This window comes from Aulonocara sp. 'chitande type north' Nkhata Bay, linkage group LG22 (assembly GCF_057382095.1).
Source record: "Aulonocara sp. 'chitande type north' Nkhata Bay isolate Kocher_YH1m ecotype deep benthic linkage group LG22, A_spYH_male_GT1.1, whole genome shotgun sequence".
NCBI lineage: Eukaryota > Metazoa > Chordata > Actinopteri > Cichliformes > Cichlidae > Aulonocara > Aulonocara sp. 'chitande type north' Nkhata Bay.
This window is the reverse complement of record NC_141364.1, coordinates 19,875,840-19,892,069: the sequence shown is the minus strand read 5'-3', so window position 1 is coordinate 19,892,069 and position 16,230 is coordinate 19,875,840. Positions and strand designations below refer to the sequence as shown.

General features: G+C 42.2%; 1 protein-coding gene across 1 annotated transcript; it reads left to right on the top strand.

Moving 5' to 3' along the window:
* The first annotated feature begins 718 nt into the window (after positions 1-718).
* On the top strand, positions 719-16,077 carry fkbp9 (FKBP prolyl isomerase 9). The gene is made up of 10 exons (XM_086280802.1): positions 719-1,076; positions 1,827-1,972; positions 5,168-5,357; positions 5,437-5,582; positions 7,806-7,995; positions 11,256-11,401; positions 11,709-11,898; positions 14,030-14,175; positions 14,763-14,926; positions 15,003-16,077. The coding sequence occupies exons 1-10, from the start codon at positions 874-876 to the stop codon at positions 15,180-15,182; spliced, it is 1,701 nt and encodes a 566-aa protein (XP_086136928.1). The 5' UTR covers positions 719-873; the 3' UTR covers positions 15,183-16,077.
* The last annotated feature ends 153 nt before the right edge of the window (positions 16,078-16,230 follow it).

Sequence of the window (16,230 nt, the reverse complement as noted above, 5' to 3'; positions counted from 1 at the left end):
TAACTTTTATTAGGGAAAGCATGAATTCAAAAAGAGTGTATTTTACCCGAAGGATTTGAGTATTTACCGTCTGCTTTACTTTTTTACAATATTTTTTTCACATTTAAAGCTTGAACCTCTTTCTTGCCTAATTGAACCCCCGGTGAGATTGTCCCCCCTCCACCTCTTCTCCTCCCACTGCCACGTAGAAACATTCCTGCTCTGTCTGCCTCCCCTCCAAAAACCTGAACACCACCAACATAACTCTATCTGTGCGTAAAGTCAGCAGCAATCGTTATGCGTGCTGCTTATTCTTACGCTTTGACTATAAATCAGAGGCGTAGCCAGATATGCAGATATTGTTTTTTTTTTTTTTTATGGATCCAGGTGGATGTGTCCGCATCTGTTTGGAGACCCCAATGTTTCCACGTTGACACATAACTCGGGCAGCACTGCGCAAGAGCAAAGCGCGGTGCCCCAACTATCCCATTCAATTGCAAAGGGCGTTAAGTCAGCTGGAGCGAAACACGGAAGTAATACGTCACTGTGTCAAAATAAGAGTCAAATTTTCTAATCTAATATTGTGTGTTTTTTGCTTGTGTGGCACAGAGATATTGGACCACACGTTTCAACCTCTTGTATTTGGGTTTTATTAACAATGCGTCACATTTAGACGAATAGTCAAAGTTTTACTTGTAATATTCAAACCGGATGTAGTGCGGCTTTTTCTCTGGCTTGACACGTGATCAGTCCTATGCTGGAACCAGAAGCAGGACTTGTGTCCAAATCGGAGTAGAGGAAATCAAAGCACCGGGGGACAGGGAGTCAGCGGGCACACAGGCAGGCCGTACCCACAGTTACCTCCATCGTCTCAAATCGTTCTCCTCGGTCACAATGATCAAGTGCGCGCAAGGGGTGTTGTATCTCTCGGTTCTGGTGACGTTCGCCGCCTGCAACGCTCCTCCGGTACCGTTAGACGACATCCTCATTGAGAAAACCTCCGTGCCAGAGCAGTGTGTGCGCGCGGTCAAAGTGGGAGATTTTGTCAGGTATCACTACATCGGCACGTTTCCAGACGGCAACAAGTTCGACTCCAGGTGAGTGTCTCACATCTGCATTATTTCCCTCTCACTTTAGCACCTTTGCGTTTAGAAGACCGGCTGCACGGTCCGAGCAGCGTGCGCGATGCGTAAAAGTGCGCGTTTAGTGGTTCGCCCCTGTGAGCCACGCAGGCAACCAGACAGCCTGAGCTCTGGTGCTTAATCTCAGGGTCCAAAACTGTTTTTGTGTCGTCTGGAAAACAGACGGTAACAGGGATTACACAGGACCCCGATCTGAGAGATAATTTAGTTTCAGTTTTCAGTTTTATTTGTCATATGCAAGTTAGCACAGGGTCAGTTAAACTAGTTTTTGTTTTATGCAGATGCTTCTTCCACGACCTTTAAAGTCCCCCGAACTCCACTTTGCAAACCACTGACAGTGAAAATGTCTTGCACAGTGGTCAGCTGGGCAGACACCCAAAGCCCCACATACACTGTCACATTTGATTTACTGCACAATTGATTACAGCATAAACTATGATGCACTCTGCAGATTAAGATAACACCGTGGCCCAGTTTTAGTGAGAAATAGACTTACATTTTTGCACAAGAGTCTTTATGTTAAATCTTTAGAAATAAAAGGCTGTTAAGATGTTGAAATATGAAAAAGAAAGGCAGTCACTTTAAAAACCTGAAGTCATTGCCTCAAAGGAAATGTGATTAAAGCCAGGGAATAAAACGATTCATGTTACACAGCAACATCCTCATAGATAATTCCCTGACAGTCTGTTTTTGTGCATGTTTTAGTTATGACCGTGGCAGCACGTACAATGTCTTTGTTGGCAAGAAGCAGTTGATTGAAGGGATGGACAAAGCTCTCGTGGGAATGTGTGTCAACGAGAGAAGACTGGTGAAGATCCCACCTCAACTCGCCTACGGAAAACAAGGCTACGGTGCGTATGTCTGAATGTGTGCCAAACTCATATCAGCACATTGCTGTCCTATATGACTGATTTTTTGGAATGAGAACAAAACTTCTGTGCCAAACTCTGGGACGTTAGGGCACAGACTGGTGTTTATCCCTCTGTAGTTACTATAAATATATCTCTGGCAAAGCTAATCATAACAAAGAGAGATCTTGGTGGGATATTTGCAGGAGCACAAGGCAGAGAAGTTACAGTCTTTGATGAATGCTCTGACTTTTGTTCTGTTGAAGTCAGTGGAAGCAAAGAGGAAGTGGGCTGCCCCTAAGCATCCATGTTGAATGATGTCAGAGGGGCATCACAGACCAGGAAGCAGACCAGAGGAAGCCGCTGTGGATTTTCAGCTGTGAATGTTTCTGCATCAGCTGCAAGCAGATACACTGTCACGTCATTAGTGTGTGTGTGTGGAAATGAAAAAAACCTGGGCCGTTGTTCAGAAATCAGTGTGTTTGTGTGAGAAAATGCATATATTGTGGGAGTCACAGGATGTGAAGCTATGTTTACAAGAAGAGAGAGGTGTGTATATTTGAGAAAGAGCATGAAATATTTCTATCCCATTATCTAATGGGAAAGAGAGAGAAAGAGCGGGCATGTGTAGACAGGTAAAGGCTGAGGCTGTGTCCTCTACCGCTGCCTGTTTTAGAGGGATCAAACAAGGAAAAAGAAAACAGAGCGCTGAGATAGACGGAGCACTCTGAAGTGGTAGAGGGAAAATTTTGCCAGAAGAGACTGCCAACTCATCAGTAGTAAAATCACAATGGCTACCACACACTCAGGCCCTCCATCTCCTCCTCCCGTCCCCTTACCTTCGCTTTCTTCACTTTACATCCATATCTTCTGTCTGCTCACAAAGCTTCTGTGAAACAGTAGAAGAATATTTGAAGAAACCTATTTCTGCTACTGAAAAACAAAACAAAACACATTTTTGCCATTCATATCTCAAAATCTCAACTTACTAACTCAAACTCATGAAAAAATGACTTGAAATATTGAGCTATTACGTCAAAACTTTTAGATAATAACACGAAATTTTGAGTTATGGGTGACAAAAACTAGATTTTTGTTTCCGGCTTCCACAGAGAAGTGAAGCAGAGACTCCAGAGAAACAGTTTATACCTGCAGTTTATAACGTGCAGAGAACAATCACATTTACACACATACAGTGGGGCAAAAAAGTATTTAGTCAGCCACCGATTGTGCAAGTTCCCCCACCTAAAATGATGACAGAGGTCAGTAATTTGCACCAGAGGTACACTTCAACTGTGAGAGACAGAATGTGAAAAAAAAAAATCCATGAATCCACATGGTAGGATTTGTAAAGAATTTATTCGTAAATCAGGGTGGAAAATAAGTATTTGGTCAATAACAAAATACAACTCAATACTTTGTAACATAACCTTTGTTGGCAATAACAGAGGTCAAACGTTTACTATAGGTCTTTACCAGGTTTGCACACACAGTAGCTGGTATTTTGGCCCATTCCTCCATGCAGATCTTCTCGAGAGCAGTGATGTTTTGGGGCTGTCGCCGAGCAACACGGACTTTCAACTCCCGCCACAGATTTTCTATGGGGTTGAGGTCTGGAGACTGGCTAGGCCACTCCAGGACTTTCAAATGCTTCTTACGGAGCCACTCCTTTGTTGCCCGGGCGGTGTGTTTTGGATCGTTGTCATGTTGGAAGACCCAGCCTCGTTTCATCTTCAAAGTTCTCACTGATGGAAGGAGGTTTTGGCTCAAAATCTCACGATACATGGCCCCATTCATTCTGTCCTTAACACGGATCAGTCATCCTGTCCCCTTGGCAGAAAAACAGCCCCATAGCATGATGTTTCCACCCCCATGCTTCACAGTAGGTATGGTGTTCTTGGGATGCAACTCAGTATTCTTCTTCCTCCAAACACGACGAGTTGAGTTTATACCAAAAAGTTCTACTTTGGTTTCATCTGACCACATGACATTCTCCCAATCCTCTGCTGTATCATCCATGTGCTCTCTGGCAAACTTCAGACGGGCCTGGACATGCACTGGCTTCAGCAGCGGAACACGTCTGGCACTGCGGGATTTGATTCCCTGCCGTTGTAGTGTGTTACTGATGGTGACCTTTGTTACTTTGGTCCCAGCTCTCTGCAGGTCATTCACCAGGTCCCCCCGTGTGGTTCTGGGATCTTTGCTCACCGTTCTCATGATCATTTTGACCCCACGGGATGAGATCTTGCGTGGAGCCCCAGATCGAGGGAGATTATCAGTGGTCTTGTATGTCTTCCATTTCCTGATGATTGCTCCCACAGTTGATTTTTTTCACACCAAGCTGCTTGCCTATTGTAGATTCACTCTTCCCAGTCTGGTGCAGGTCTACAATACTTTTCCTGGTGTCCTTCGAAAGCTCTTTGGTCTTGGCCATGGCGGAGTTTGGAGTCTGACTGTTTGAGGCTGTGGACAGGTGTCTTTTATACAGATGATGAGTTCAAACAGGTGCCATTCATACAGGTAACGAGTGGGGGACAGAAAAGCTTCTTACAGAAGACGTTACAGGTCTGTGAGAGCCAGAGATTTTCCTTGTTTGAGGTGACCAAATACTTATTTTCCACCCTAATTTACGAATAAATTCTTTACAAATCCTACCATGTGAATTCATGGATTTTTTTTTCACATTCTGTCTCTCACAGTTGAAGTGTACCTCTGGTGCAAATTACTGACCTCTGTCATCATTTTAAGTGGGGGAACTTGCACAATCGGTGGCTGACTAAATACTTTTTTGCCCCACTGTATTATATACACTCACCAGTCAATTTATTAGGTACACCTTGCTAGTACTAGGTTGGACCATCTTGTGGCGCCAGAGCTGCCTAAATGTTTTGAGGCATAAATTCAACCATGTGCTGGAAACATTTCCGAGAGACTTTGGTCCATATTGACATGATAACGTCACAAAGCTGCTGCAGATTTGTTGGTCACGCATCCACGATGTGAATGTCCAGTTTAACTTAACTAAAAATTTCAGCTACAGGAAAGAAATCAAATCAAAAGGAAGGTTAAAACACTTAAAACTGAACAATATCAGGATTTCCTGTAAAAGCTCATCAGAAAAACCAGAATCGATTGTTTATTTAATCCAGATATCCCACTGCAGAGTTTAAGAATCACCTGCCGTCCTCTCCTCCACAGGTGACATCATCCCTCCTGACTCCATCCTCCACTTTGACGTCCTGCTCCTCGATGTGTGGAACCCCGAGGATGGCGTCCAGACAAACACTTACCACACGCCCTCCGTCTGCTCCAGAAAGGTGGAAGTGTCTGACTACATCCGCTACCACTATAACGGCACGCTGCTGGACGGGACCCTCTTTGATTCCAGGTTTGTCTCGTACAAGCTGTCATTCATGCATCAATCCACCTGCACACTTACAGCCTGTTTTCGCCACTCTCTGCTGCAGTCACACCCGCATGAGGACCTATGACACTTACGTCGGGATCGGCTGGCTGATCGCCGGTATGGATCAGGGTCTTCTGGGAATGTGTGTTGGAGAGAGGCGCATCATCACTATGCCCCCATCACTTGGATATGGAGAGAATGGAGATGGTGAGTTTTGATGTGATTAGTTCCTTAAAGTCTTCTGTCAGACTGACGACCTGTCTATGGCGTACCCCGTCTCCTGCTCTACGACAGCTGGGATAAGCAGTCAAGAAAATAGACGGATGGATTTCCAGTTTCTTCAAGTTTTACTACAAACACTAGAATTTAGGTGAAAAGAAGCAGCTGCACTAATACCATCCAATATGTATCCTGTTAATCACACTAGGCTGAGTTTAGATAGATCTACAATAAACAAGACACTTTAGTAAACGTGCCACACAATGACCTTATAGTATGAGAGAGTGCAGAGGCGGCAAAAGTACAGATATTAGGTACTTAAGTAGAAGTACTAGGGTTTAGAAGTACTCTGATCAAAGTTAAAGTACTGATTTAACTTCTTTACTCAAGTAAAAGTAAAAAAGTACAGGCTCAGAAATGTACTCAAAGTAATTATGTAAAAAGTTATTTTTTTAGAGGACTTTTCTGCACCTTGTGGAACCTTGTGGTATATTAATATAATAAAATATTAATTTAACAAAATGACATTATAAAATGGGAATAGAAATTGTATATGTTTAGTTAGTCTGACAAATTTTGTGGATATAAATGTTAGATGTGAAAAGAGCTGACCTTTAAAAAAACATTACTCCCTTTGTCCTCCCTCCTCTTCTGTAGGGCTAGCTAGATGCTGAAGTACCACGAAAAACTTACCACAAAACTTGTGAACAGTCACACTTGTTCAAAACAAACAAACAAAAACAAACAAAAAACCAACTTTAACCCACTGGTGGTATATATTATGCATAAACGATATCGTTTTGCCTCTTTCATCCATTTATGTGCAATAACCCCGGTGACTGATACACCATTAGGATTAGTTTTCGTGTATTACTGTTTAGGCTCATATCGAATTAACGCTTTGAAGGCCCACTGTGATATAAAATAACAATAACTCCCCTCAAATGTCTTTAACTAAAGGTAATGAGCCTGTTTTGAAAATCTAAGTATACACAAATATATTTGTGTGAAAACGTATGGAGTAAAAGTACAAAGCAGCCAGAAAAATAACTTCGTAACTAAAGTACAGATAGCTGAAAAATTCAACTTAAGTACAGTAACTGAGCATTTGTATTTATACTTTCTACCGCTTTACAAGAGTGATAAAAAGAAAGAAAAGTAGACAGTAAAAGTAAGACTGACACTGTTTAAAAGTAGTGGAAATTGCATTAATAAAAAAAACACTATAAACTGAAGAAAAACAGCTGCATGTGTCATGGCTACTGAACGGACCCACGCGCAGACAGTTCTTTCAAGGAAACAAAAAGGGGATTTATTTACAATAGGGATCACCTTAGTGCAAAATATATGTACAGTGAGTTGGGAGGGGGTCCAGGGCTCCAGGGAGAGAAGGGGGGGGGGGGGGGGGATCCACACACACGCTTCCTCTTCCACTCAGTCACCGCCACCGCTCCTCCGCACACACGCACTCCTCTTCAGCCGCACTCGCTCCAACACTCCACACACTGCCCCACTTGGACAGGTCCGGTGATTCGGTCCAGAATCTACAGACAGAAGGTCAAGGTTAGTTCCACAACATAAAACACGTGTAAGCGATTCTTCTTTGAATATGCCGCGAGCACGAACTCAGGTGGTTCGACGTTCCAGCGGTGAGCTGCTCTGTGCCACTGCCTTAAATAGCAGCTGGGGAAATCAGCCAGATCAGCCGCAGGTGGACACCATCCACAGGGGTGCGTGGGCCAAGAGTGAGAGCCCGTAATGAGCTCCACCCAGGCAGAGAGGAGGAGGAGAGACAAAAAACTAAAACGAACAACAACAAAACCTGTAGCCAGCGTGGGCCAACCAGAGAGACACGGGGACCGTGACAGCATGCAGGTAAAATAAGTTAAGTAATAGGAAGTTTATCCTTCATCCATTGCGCAGCACGGTTATGTGACTACCTGCTGGAGGAAATTAAGATGGAATGATTCACAACACCTTTGTGTATGTGAGTTATTAACAAGTTCAACTGAAACTGGTTGTGTTTAAGGGTAAGAAAACCCGCTTACTCACACTCTATCATTAACAAGCACAAACATTATTACTAAGGCTCCCGTGCTCTCATCTTCACATCACATTATCGTGATCTGATTTGCTGAAAGTTTGGGAATAGCAACCTGAGCCCAGAAAAATAAAGAGTTTAGCTTCTTCGTCATCTTCTTCTCTCCTCAGGCAGTGACATCCCAGGACAGGCTTCCCTGGTGTTTGATGTTGTCCTCTTGGACCTCCACAATCCCAGAGACGGGATCACAGTGACTAACCAAGTGGCGCCCGAGTCCTGCACGAGGAAGAGTGTTTCTGGAGACTTTGTGCGTTACCACTACAACGGCAGCCTTCTGGATGGGACATTTTTCGATTCTAGGTATGTATTCATCATAGAGGGAAACTTGTTCTCGTGGTTCCTAAATAAAAACCGTTTATTGCCCGCTGTTTCTCAAGTAGCCTCACGGTGGCAGCATTTCTCTGGAGACACAAAGAGGAATCGAAACTTAAACTTCAAGTAGAAACTTCCTGCACATCTGTGTCACATAATAGTGTAACTGTTTTAAGTTTAAAATCTCTCTTCTTGTGGTATTTCTTGTGGATTTGAAAAAGCCTGATTTAGAGCGGCATTGCTTGTATGCTAAATTTAGAACCACAAAGGACACAAATAAGAGATACAGTCAGAAACTAATTTGATTTGAAAAATCAAAACAAAACGCAAGAAAGGTGTGGTTTAGTTTTCTGAAGAAAGATGTCATATGTAATAAGATAAGATTTCATCATTTATCATCATCATTTCATCTATCAGGTCAAGTACATGCGCCCAACAACTTGTTGAATCTGTGCCACAAAGAAATAACACGAAATGTACCACGAAATATTGCCAGTGAATGCAAGAAAAAAGGAAAAAAGAAACACATTTGCACTCATAGCTGATTTGCACTGTGTGCATTTCTTTGGTATCTGCGTCATATGACGCAGAGTTATTCAAGGTAAACAAACAAATGTACAAACAAATGCACGCTGTTGGTTGCAGCTTACGCCCAGTGGTTTTGAGGGTAAGATCGTTTCCTGCTGTTGAATGCATCATCACCAAATGAGCTGACGTTGGATTTTAACGTCTGGGTAGTCTCACAGCTAAGTGTCTTTATCCTTATTCCACACAGCTAGCAGCTAGCACACTGTGTCCATCACAATAAAGCCAGTAAATCTGGTATTGTTCATTTAACCTCAGTCTAAGGTAATGCACATAAACATTCAGCATCTTCAGAGAGAGGCTCTGCGGTTCTTGGAGGTTTTGCAGATGTTGAATGAGAACATTCCCTTTAGGAGCTTCTTTCAAAACAAGGGAGAGTTGATTTTAGATGCAGCAGCATTTTTTTTTAGCTTGTTTAGTATTTATTTGTGTGTAGGAATTACATTTACACCCTAAATGCAGGAAACCAATAAGCGGGTAATGAGTCACTCCTGAATTCAGTCATCCAAATCGTGAGTTAATAAGGACTAACATCTGCCTCTATTAGACTGTTTATTTTCAGCATAACCATATTTGCATATACAGTGTGCTGAAATATTGTCTCCCCCTTAGGTCTACGTGAATCAAAAATATATTTTAAAAAATTAAAATCTGCAAAACTCAAAAACTACGAGTTTTAATTAAATCAAATCACATTTATTTCTTTAGCACATTTAAAAGACCAGTGTACATCATAGAGCTTCACAATAGTACTGCAATGTGGGGAGAAACAAGGGACAAATTGAACAATTACAATAAGATGGTATGGAGTGCAAGCCGGAAGAAAGTCAAACTAATTTGCTTCAAAGGCTAAATTACACAGGTAAGTTTTTAGGCACGATTTAAACAATTGAATAGATTCAGATGTACGGACATCAACTGGGAGATTATTCCAGAGTCTAGGAGCGGCAACAGCAAAGGCACGGTCACCTCTGGCTTTTCAACGAGACCTTGGTTGCACTAAGAGCAGTTGGCTAGAAGATCTTAGTGCTCTCTTGGGGTTATACAGGTCAAGGAGATCAGTTAAATAACTAGGTGCTGTTAAATACCCCAATTCTTTGATCTTTGGGCTGAAGGAAGAACAACACTGAGTGTTTAATGCTCAATCAACAATCTCTTTATTCCATACAACACTTTCCACAGGAGGGTGTCTTGAAGTGTGTGACAGTTACACATAGCTTCTTCCCCTCCCCCCTCCAGGGTCATGAAGCCTAAACCCTCACATTCTTTCTATCTTACGGCGCCTAAGTGATGGCCTTGGCTTCCTGTTTTATCTCTTCCTGATGAGATGGGGCAGAAAACCTCTACCCAGTATGCTGTGTTCTCTTTGTAATCTGAAAAAGGAAGGTCATGATTCTACACAAACAGCATTTCTTATAACTCAGCAGTGTAATGCATCATAAAACAGTCTAATAAATCTAATGTTTTCTCACCTTCTTGTAGATCTGGAGTGTAATGCAACCTAAAACAATATGATGATTTCACAATCTTTAATCAAAGGCATAATGTGGCCTATATAGCGGTATAATGAGCTGCTTTTATGCACTTTCTGGTTCAGTTTTGAAGACATCACCGTATTCAAAACACATCAATCATGATTCCTCCTCAATGGCTAATCGTAAACATAAAACAAAAATAATCTTTCCAAAACAACCTCCTATGTCTGCTGCAAATGTCAAGGCGACCCGATAACCACAATAATAGAGTATAAAAAACTATTTATACACAGAATTTAACACTGTAACCTGACGTGTGTAGATTCGTAGTCATCCCGGTCATGGTAGTCTCAGGAGCTTAGGGCACCCGACTGTCTGCCACCTACAATGCTGGTGCCTCAATCTCCACTCACATCTTGCATCTCAATGAGTCACAGGATGGTGCAAGGCCTCACAATGGTTTCACACAAAACCTCTCCTGTTATTGACCCATGCCGTTTTCACACCTTGACTCATGATTAATGGGTCAACAACTCCTTTAAGGGACAACCCCCGCTAGGGTTTAAATACCTGGGACTCTCTACCGGTTTGTTTTGCAAATGAAGAAGTTTCTCAGATGAGAGGTGAAACTTCTTCAAGAAACTTAAAGAAGTCCAGTGGCTTTCTTTCCAAGCTTCTTAGACTATAACCAGTACAAAATGTAAACATGGATAGCAGGGATTAAAGAGGAACTGTGATAATAACGCGTCATATTTCTAAAGACAATCACAAAACATGTCAGATCAAGTGTTATCTGTTATCTGTCTTATCCATTAGAGAGAGAAGTGTGCATTGTTGCCCGTGTGTGTACAAGTCTGAACTAAGAGAGCAAAACTTACAAAATTTGGGTGACACTGGTGTGATCCGACAGCAGACTGGGTAGAGGGCATATCACAAAGGAGGAAATTAAGTCCCTGGTTTGATTATCTGCTAGATAGATGTTTTTTGTGTGTGTTTATCTCTTTGTTCATTACCCTGTGTCTATAAAGGAAAACTGACTTTTGCAATGTGTTGCGGTGTTTTTACCTCCTCCATATCGGCGTGCATCTGAAACTCAAGCTTAAGCTATGACTAACTTTATTATATGAGGGTAAAAAACAAACTGTTTTTACCTTCAAAATTATTTTCCTAATATTTTCTTTTCCTCAGCTACTCTCGTAATCGTACCTACGACACATACGTGGGTCGAGGCTACGTGATCGCCGGCATGGATGAGGGCCTGATCGGAGTCTGCATTGGGGAGAGACGCACCATCACCATCCCCCCGCATCTCGGTTACGGAGAGGAGGGCACAGGTGCGTATGTGTAATGCTCAGATTCATTGGCTCAGTGAGAGAAAGATCATAAGAGTCATGAGCCATGAGATCAGAAGTGCTTGTTGTGCCATTTATCATGCGTTCTTCTTGTGGTAGAGAAAACAGAAGGTCTGCTGTAGCGACGAGACATAAACGTTCGTTTTTCAGAACGTCTTTGTACAAATGTGCACGCTTTCCACTCAAGATTCAATAAATTAAAAAGAAATTCTGGATTCTTGTTTTGACTGAAATCACAGGTAGATTCAACTCATTTTTTCCCCTTTCCACATCTCTCTCTCTCTCTCAGGCACAAAGATCCCAGGCTCAGCAGTGCTGGTGTTCGACGTCCACATCATCGACTTCCACAACCCCTCGGATAACACTGAGATCACCGCCACTTTCAAGCCAGAAGAGTGTGACAAGCAAACTAAGAAGGGAGACTTTGTTAAATACCACTACAATGCCTCTCTGATGGACGGCACATCCATCGACTCCACGTAAGTAAAGCTCTGTTGGACTCTTCTGGGAGAGCAAAAAAAAAAAAAGGTAACAGAGAAACTGAGACTTATTAGTGCAGAGTTGGGATTGACCTAAATGGAGGCGTCAGCGTAAAGGTGGGAGTTAAAATTTAATAGCAAGGCCACCTTCTTCCAGACCACCTGCAGGAGCGAAAGAATGGGGGGTTGAGAGCTTAGTGGGGGGAGGGACGACACACAGTGAACCATGTCTGAGGCCAGCTGAAATCCCCGGCTGGAACAAGGTTTTGGGGCAGAGGGAGTGCTTCGGATTTTGGCCAATTTACTCTACATCCTGATATATTAGAGAACCGGTTAATAATTCTTAAGAGATCAGGTAAAGCGTGTTATAGCTGTGAAATCAGGACCAGAGCATCATCAACATTCAGATAATTTTAAAAATTTGATTTAAAAACTTTAAGCAGTGATCACAGAGTCTCTCAAGTTTTACTTGCAGCAAGAAGTCAGAGGGTACAGATTAAGACTAAAACTTACAGCTCACGGATGCCATTATAGCTGGAGTCACATCCTAAGTTACACAATTAGCCTTTCAAAATTGTGGAATTTTCCATACATGTGCCATCATGCCGAGGCATACAATCTTATCTTTATTAGCTCCGACTCAGCCCCGTTTCAGGGTCAGTTTTCTTTTCAACAGCAGTCTTCTTGCAAGTACATCATAATCAACTGATCTCATACAGACGTAAGTCGAGCAACAGTTTAACATAATTAAAATTTTTCCTGTAATTAAGAGGGCAGCAATAGATGGCATGATAGGAACTATGACAGAGGTCACATGTAGTGGGTTGATAGCAGGTTAGTAAAGCTGTTGCTAGGTTAAAAATTGGAGGTGAGATTCAAGTCATTTTTAAGCAACTGTCGATTCAGTTTTTAAAATTCTGTTTAAAAGTAAAACATAAAAAGGGCCATTAGAGGAGAGCAGAACTCACTGAAAACAATTTATTGAAATTCTACAAAAGTGCAGAATCAGTGAATAAAAAGCGGAGGCATCCACCAGATGTCAACCAATAAGCACGTAGATCCACCACAACAGAACCAAGCTTCCCTGAGTCCTCACTTAAACACAGAGACGAGTCATTCTCTGATTTTTTCGTCACCATCCTGACCAAAAACATGTGTTATATGCACAAAAGCTTCATAATGTAGCTATAATATGTAGCCTACAAGATTATTCATGGTAAACATGACTCTGTAACAGTTTCCCCAATGTCCAGCTTGCTGGTCTGGAGCAAAGCCACAAAGCCACAGCAAGATCAGACCATGTAAAGCTCAAGAGCTACATCTCAGACTCAGTTAGCATGGTAAATAAGAGTACAGTTAGCTGTCAGGAGAAAGCCTCTTCTTTCTAAAGAGGTTCGCAAAGTTGCATCAGAGCAAACGACAAGACTTCAGGAGAAGATTTTGTTTGGACAGATGAGACCAAAGCAGAGATGTGTGATGATTTGTGCTTTTTTGCATAGAAACAGCTTCAGGCAGACTGAAGAGGGGGTGTGTCGGATTTCAGCCTTCAAACAGACCTTTTAGCAAGTTTCCTCTTACAGATGTGCATTCAAGTGCGCATAGGTGGTGGTGAAAGCGCCACTTTGTTCACGTTATGCATTTGAAAAAGAAAACTGTCGCTCTACATGTGAATTTCCTTTTTTCCCCCTTTTTATTCCTCACAGCCACTTTAAACTCCTGGTTTAGTGTCCAGCTATCACAAAGATAACATAAGTAGGATCTCTTGAATGGTGAGCTCTTTGTCTGAGCTGTGAGCTCTTTATATAGTAACGATCCCCAGCAATGAGGTCTGCAGGGTCATGTCTCCTCACTGTTTAATGGTTGTTTGAATCCACAATTGTGAGTCATCCTAGCAGCAGGTTATAATTTGCAAAAGTCTTCTTAATGCTGTGGATTCAAACCCACACCGTGATCCTCTGGCCTGCTGAAATTAAGGAAATACACATTATGTTTACAAGTTGAAACTTTTACTTATTCTTAAACAAGAATAAATAAGAAAAACAGATCTCATGTGTGTAGACAGAAATGATGGACATGCTTCCTTTAGCACGGCGACTAATATGCAGCTGTTTTATATGTTTATCTGTTTCAGGTATAATTATGGGAAGACATACAACATAGTCCTGGGAGCAAACCAGGTGGTCCCGGGGATGGAGGATGGACTCATGGACATGTGTGTGGGAGAGAGAAGACACCTTGTTATTCCTCCTCATCTGGGCTATGGGGAGAGGGGAGTCAGTGAGTCACGCACACACGCCCGCACACTCACACTCAGAATGTGTGTGTTTCATTTTAAACTAAATGTGTGTTTCATTTCATTTAAAATGAAACACACATTTTTACTGCGTGCACCTTTCTAGTGGTGCAACACATGAAAGGTTTCTTTCAGTTTCCAGTCATAAAATAAAATTATTGTAAGTATTTACTTAGTTTTGCTGTCTAGCCTGGTCAGGGATGAAAATCCACTTATCAGCAGATTTGGGAAATGCACTGAACCCCTATAGCTCCTCCTGTGGGTGGTGGGCGACACACGAGGGTCTTTCTGGTACTGCCGGGCCTGCCCAGATAAGCAGGAGGAGAGTAGGAGAGAGGATGGATGGATTTAACATGAGAGTAGCATCAGTTCTCCTCATTTAACTAAAAGGATAACCATATTTCCACATTTGTCAAATAGTTCATTGAGCACACAATGACTGTAAACTCCATTTTATAATTTTATAACTTGAGGTTAAAGCACCCAGTGAGCAGTAGAGATAGTTCTCTCTTTTCAGCGGATGTCTGGAACGAGTCACAGTGATTTATTGAGCTTTTATTTGTGCGTCCAGCTGGTGAGGTTCCAGGCAGTGCCGTGCTGGTGTTTGACATCGAGCTGGTTGACATGGAGGAAGGACTTCCCGAAGGCTACATGTTCATCTGGAACGACGAGGTGTCTCCAGACCTCTTCTCTGAGATGGACAAAAACACCGACAAAGAGGTGGAGCCCTCTGAGGTATGTCAAGTTGCTCTTATCAAGATTTTCTCTTAACCATCACCATTAATTTACCATCCCCTTTTTGTTTGCACAGTTCACTGACTACATCATGCAGCAGGTGACTGAGGGTAAAGGTCGCCTGGCTCCTGGCTTTGATCCTTACCGCATCATTGACAACATGTTCTCCAACCAGGACCGCAACGGTGACGGAAAGATCACAGAGGCAGAGTTCAAACTTAAAGCCGATGAGGCTGCTGCCCACGACGAGCTATGACGTGCTTTATAGCACGAGGGTATAAGGCAAAGGGTCAGATAGTTGGGGAAATGGGGACTGATAGTAAATTTGTGGGTGGTAGAGTAGCTGCAGATGGGTTTGTATGTTTAAAGTGTGGAGGGGGAAATGGGCTGACAGAGATTTTGTGGACTTAGATGATAGAGTTAAAGGATGTCTCGTCCATGAAGTGCCAATTGAGTCTGAGAAGAAATAACGAGTATGTAGGATTTAGAAAAAAATCATGTAATTTGAGGACTACGATGGAAATGAATGAATTTTTTAACCTCCTTTCTCATCAAAGGGTATAAAAGCACTCCTGTGTGAGAGAACAAACAAGTGCCTAGTTCCACTTCATCTAGATTAAAAACTCTTTTGACTTTACAGACTTTTATTTTCTTATTTTCTACTCAGTTTGTCCAAACTGTCTTGACAGGAGCACCGAGTTATTCATAATTAACTGTGATACACTGTGATGGAAGAAAGGTTCTTACTCAGAGCTGCCGCTGTTTTTAAAAGTGAAAAATAATAGGGTTTTATTTCCTTTATTTACATTCAACACCTCCCACTGTTTCACTTTTAAATGTCAGCCCACCTTCTGTGTTTTCAGCCGTTAAAATCATTCAGTCACCCTCCAGCTGTCAGGTCTGAAACCTCCATTCCTTCACTCGTTTTTGGTCTACTGTTTGTTCCTTTGCTTGTTTCGGTCTTCTCTGGATGTCTGGCGCGGTTTAGGAATTCGTGTGCAAGTGTGTGCGTGTGTGTGCAAGAGTGAGACAGAGCTATGCAAATAGAGGTTTTTTTTCTATTACTTTTACATTCAGGAGAACACTAAGGCTTGATGTCGCCTGTATCAGCTGAAGATTTCATTCAATTAAATGACCTGGCCTAAATATAATGCTCGCATTGTGTCTTCATTATCAGGTTGATGCCTACATGAGTGTGAGAACTGAGCTCCCTACAGCTTTAACAAATATAAACAAATATCTTTATTTACCCATGCACATGGGGAGTTGTGCACAGTGCAAAGCATCCTGCAGATCTGAGGGGT

Bases quoted from the DNA above. Each gene is read 5' to 3' on its own strand.
- fkbp9 (XM_086280802.1), top strand. From the start codon at position 874: ATGATCAAGTGCGCGCAAGGGGTGTTGTATCTCTCGGTTCTGGTGACG. The intron at 5,358-5,436 runs GTTTGTCTCGTA...TCTCTGCTGCAG, and splicing joins GGGACCCTCTTTGATTCCAG to TCACACCCGCATGAGGACCT. The intron at 5,583-7,805 runs GTGAGTTTTGAT...TTCTCTCCTCAG, and splicing joins ATATGGAGAGAATGGAGATG to GCAGTGACATCCCAGGACAG.